The sequence below is a fragment of the Phyllopteryx taeniolatus genome, chromosome 1 (genome assembly GCF_024500385.1).
Source record: "Phyllopteryx taeniolatus isolate TA_2022b chromosome 1, UOR_Ptae_1.2, whole genome shotgun sequence".
NCBI classification, from domain to species: Eukaryota; Metazoa; Chordata; class Actinopteri; order Syngnathiformes; family Syngnathidae; genus Phyllopteryx; species Phyllopteryx taeniolatus.
The window spans coordinates 1,412,143-1,417,212 of record NC_084502.1 but is presented as its reverse complement, the minus strand read 5'-3'; the positions used below and the strand labels follow the sequence as shown (position 1 = coordinate 1,417,212).

Genomic DNA, 5,070 nt, shown 5'->3' with positions numbered 1-5,070 from the left:
TCTGAAGAAAAAATAAATAATAATTTCTGACAAAAAGCTACAGAAAAGTTTCAGTTTTCGGAAGAACACTCAGGGCCGCTTCGCAAAGTCCAGCCTCCTAACCTTTAACCTTTATGCCACCTTTCCTTAACCTTTACAGGAACATGTCGTGGGGTCAAGAAGAGATGAAAAGATGCTTCCTTTTTCCAAAATAATGCACTGATTCTACCGATTTAAAGTGTTTCGAGAATAATTTAAAAAGATATAGATACTAAAATGAAGTCTTTTTTCCCCCTCATTGCAATTGTCAACGCCTGGCGACTGTGTTTGTATGTTTGTATGTCTTTTCTGAATAAATATTTCATGGAAAAAAGTCTGGAGCAAAGGTTTATTTTTTGTGTTCGTTTTCTGTACTTTTTCCTCTCTCCTTCGAAGTTTTATCCCTTTCAAATGTTTCCGTATTTTAGAATATTTTGTGTTTAGAGCTGTTTTTTTGTATGGACAGTAATGTTCGTCTTACAATTATAGAGGCAAATGTTTATGTTCGCATTGTTATTGTTCACAAAGACTGTATACTTGATTCATGTTTGTCTATATATATATAATTCAAATCAATTGTTTTATACATATTTTAAAAAATTAAAATCAAAGGTTTACTGAATTATTTTATAAGTCTCTAGCGTGAAACTCCCGAGCGTCTACGCGTAGTCTGTAAACTCTGTAAAGGTTGAAACTTACGCCAAAGGTGCCATCGAGGCACTTTTCTGTGACACTTTTGGAATTCGAACAAACTGTCCTCCAAGTTCTTCAGGGTCATCTCGCTCGGCTCGGCTCGGAAAGGTCACTCATTCATTTTCCGTTCCGCTTGTCCTCACGCGGGTCGCGGGCGTGCTGGAGCCCATCCCAGCTAACTTGGGGCACACCCTGAACCGGTCGCCAGCCAATCGCAGGGCACATAGAAACAAACAACCATTGGCACTCACATTCACACCTACGGGCAATTTAGAGTCTTCAATCAACCTGCCCTGCATGTTTTCTCCGGAGTGCCCGGAGAAAAGCCACGCAGGCACGAGGAGAACATGCAAAGGAAGGAAAGGAAAGTTCCAAAGCAAAAATGAAAATTGGAAGAAGCCCTCAGGTTCTCAGTCAGTCTTTCGAGGCCTGTACGTATTGTAAACAGTCGGAATGCTGCGTCCTTATTACATGTACTGTATTTACCCATGTGTTGTCTTTTTTTTTCTCTCCCCAGGGTTGAAGATGCAGTGGCATCCTGAGCAAAGCAAGTGGGCCGAACAGCATTTTGACATCTCCTCGACCACGTGCTCTCCAGCCCACAAGGCCGAGCCCTACCGCGTAGTACCCGGCCACCTGCAGTGCTCCGCCGCCTACCAGTACGCCTGGGCCAACGATGACATCTCGGCCCTCACCGCCTCCAACATGCTGAAGAAATACGCAGAGAAATATTCCGGCATCCTGGAATTACCCGTCTCTTATCCCGAAGCCTCCAGTGTCCCGGGAGGGCTAAACGGACGGAAGGGGGAACCAGAACCCTGGCAGGACGGCGTCTATCCAATGAGCTGCATACCTGAGGTGGTTCCCATCCGCAAGGGAGGGGTTGCAGCAGCTTCTGAAGTGGGAACTGGCTTGTGCAGCTCTCCTGGTCTTGCCTCCAGCACTCTGAGTGAGCCCAGCTACTCCAGCAGCAGCTGCGGAAGCCACACCTCCACCACACTCCACTCATCCTCATTGCCGTCTCAGGAATTTGGCGTCGCTTACAGCGGTTCCTACTTGCACAGTAGTTACAATTCCCAGTCTGTGCCTGCCCCGGCACATCCCTCCCTGCAGCCCCCTCCACCACCATCTCACTCTACTTACAATGGAAGTTCCCCAAACTTGTCCAGTTACAATTACCCCACTGCAGGATACCCTGGCCAGAGCTCAGTCGGGCCTGGATACAGCACCGGGGGAGCGCCCCCACCGTCCTCATACATCCCCTCGGGCATTGCCGCACCAACACCCCTCCCCCCGTATCCATACCATAACCATAACTTGACCCCAATCACCCCGAGTCCTCTTAACAGTTGTTCCTCCAACTTGCTGAAGAGGAAAGCCTTCTACGTGACAGGCCAGGGAGATATCGACTCCTCTTATGCAAGCTTTGGCTATGAACAGACTCGAAGCTCAACCGAGAGCCCGATGTACAGAGTGGCTGACAGCAGCAGCACAAACAGAAGCTGTAATAGTCCTAATGGCCGTAGTTTTGATCGGAGTGCTGAGAAGCCATCTCTACCCTTTAATCCACAAAAGCAGTCCACAATCCCTTCGGAGCAGCAGCAGAGAAAGTATAGCAGCCAGGCAACGAGCAACCCACTATCTCCGCCAGCCTATGTCTCTTCCTCACTCGGGGGCGCTCGCATGGCAAACTCCCTCGTCAACTTTATAACCCCGCCCCTCAGCGAACAAACTGCCGAAGATCATCGTATCTGTCACTCCCGCTCAAGGGCTCCCTCCTCTTCAACCATGTCCTCCTCACGCTCTGCTGAAGAGCAGCTAAAAACCTGTGACCCTCACCTCTTGGACTTGGTAACCTCTGAAATTGTTCAGCGGGGCCCTCCCATGGACTGGAGTGACATTGCAGGATTAGAACTGGCCAAAGCAACCCTGAAAGAGGAGGTTCTATGGCCCATTCTACACCCTGACATGTTCAGAAACTTAGGACCCACCCCACGCTGTGTGCTGCTGTTTGGCCCAAGAGGCAGCGGCAGGACGTTGCTCGGCCGTTGCCTGGCCATCCAGCTCGGGGCTTCATTCCTTCGACTCAGTGGGTCTACTTTAGTCACCAAGTGGCTGACAGATGGGGAGGAAGTTATCCGAGCGTCCTTCCTGGTAGCGCGCTGCCGTCAACCATCTGTACTGTTCATTAGTGAGGTGGACATGCTGCTTTCGGCGCAACTCGGTGAAGAAAGTCCCATTAACAGACTAAAGGGGGAGCTACTTTCCCAGCTGGACTCACTTCTAATGGGCTCAGGTGTGGATGGACGGCACCAAGTGGTTGTGGTTTGCTCCACAAGCAGACCCCAGGACATAGATGAGGGATTGCACAGGTATTTTGCTCGCCGGATTTTGGTATCCCTGCCCGATAGCGCAGCCCGGCACCAAATGGTCAGCCAGCTCCTCACCCGATCCCAGCACAAGTACTGCATGAGCGAGGAGGAGCTGGCACTGCTGGTCCGACACACTGAAGGTTTCTCGGGACTTGAGCTGTCCAGACTTTGCCAGGAGGCCCACGTGGGTCTGTTACACATATCCACTCAACAGGGCATGGAGATGGCCAGTATGATTAGGCCGCTAACCTACCAGGACTTTGAGAGGGTCTTTTGTAAATTTCATCCCAGTGCATCGCAAAAAGAGATCGATATACACACAGAGTGGAACAAAATGTTTGGATGCAGACAATAAAAGGACATGCTTGATTTATAGAGGCCCATTTCTTCAGGAAGGGAAAAGAACACAGTAAGGCCTCACGGAAAATAATTCACTCCGGTGTTGCAGTATTTGTATATACACTATACAGTATGTATATATACTAGGGGTGTAACGGTAGGCTACCCGTATTTGAATTTGGATTTTTCGGTACAGAACATTCGGGAATGTACCGACGTTGTGTGAAGTGCGTAAAAAAAACAACAGAAAATGTCGGCAGCCTCTGCCGGGCTGTTTGGATCGAGCCAAAACAATTCCAAACGGCCGACCGGCATTACCGGCCTCCCCGGTTTCACGGTTGCTCGGGAGCCACTGAAGACACGCTAAGTGATCAAAGCTAACTTGCGTTGCACCGGCTGCAGGCTAGCTGAAGTCTTTACTTCCACTTCTTCCAAGTATCATTATCGCTACAAGAGTTCGAGGAGTGACAACGTGACACATTGAGCCAACGAGAGTGGGAGCAGACACCGACGCCATGCTAACTGCCAAAGTTAGCTTACATATAAAGTTGCAAATCAACAGAAAACCAGTAAGAGTATTCTAGCTCGTAAACCATGTTACAGCGGCCAGTAACCAACTCCAAATGGTCAATTTGCAAGAATATAGATTAAGAATATCGATTAAGAATATAGATTCACAGGTGAAAAAGTGAACTAAACAGTAAACCCGCACGCTGCAAATGTCCATAACCTGGAAATAACTTTAATTTATTTAAGAATTTACTGCAATCAATTCAAATGTTGTTCAATTTGTTCTTGTTTATACAAACCACATGCTTTGTTTTGCATTTTCTTCCCTGACTGTACCGAATGTGTACTGAACCGTGATTTTGGGCGTATCGTTACATCCCTAAAATATGCAATTCTGAACAGATTTATGAGACCACCTGACATGAAGGCACGAAGAGATAATCTGACATCGTGTAGCGCTTCAGTGTTGACTTTCAATTTCAGTGAGCTCTCTAAAGTAATTCATCAAGCGGGCAATTTAAACACATTTTTATGTTGACAAACGCTGGTAAATAACTATATCTTGACATTGGAATCAAGAAATAATGTGTTTTTTGAAATGTTCTATTATAGCATGAAAAATATTTCATTTAAAGAGCTAACATGCAGATGAAGCACAGAAAGAAAAACATGTTGGTAATTACCAATACTGTTCACTTTTCATTTTTATACATTTGTCTATTTATTTGAAGTCTGAATCTGGAGCATAAACCTTACAATGGGTGGTGGTCTTATAAATTTGTATTATATTTGTGTATATGTACTGTATATATAAATACATCTATAGTTATACACTTCTTCCAAAAGTATTGGAACAGTGAGGTCCATTGCTTTACTTACAGGTATGCTGTAGACTTAAAACATTTGGGTTTGACATCAAAAGATGAAAATTAGATTTTTTTGAAGGGGGGTGGGGGCATAATGAAAAATCTCCCAGTCTGTTTGGTTGCATCCTTCTTTAAATTGACAGCCAAAATGTTCCTGCTGCCTTCGGAGTTCATTTTGCTGTTGCCATCATGTTGTTGATTGATTGAGGGGGAGTGAGCCCGTCCCAGAAGACGCCATGCAAGCCCAAGCCATGACATTACCGCCACTCACA

General features: G+C 46.4%; 1 protein-coding gene across 1 annotated transcript; it reads left to right on the top strand.

Moving 5' to 3' along the window:
* Positions 1-1,209: 1,209 nt before the first annotated feature.
* On the top strand, positions 1,210-4,853 carry LOC133483728 (fidgetin-like). Its single transcript, XM_061785374.1, has one exon. It carries the CDS (start codon positions 1,237-1,239, stop codon positions 3,436-3,438), a length of 2,202 nt encoding a protein of 733 aa, XP_061641358.1. The 5' UTR covers positions 1,210-1,236; the 3' UTR covers positions 3,439-4,853.
* The last annotated feature ends 217 nt before the right edge of the window (positions 4,854-5,070 follow it).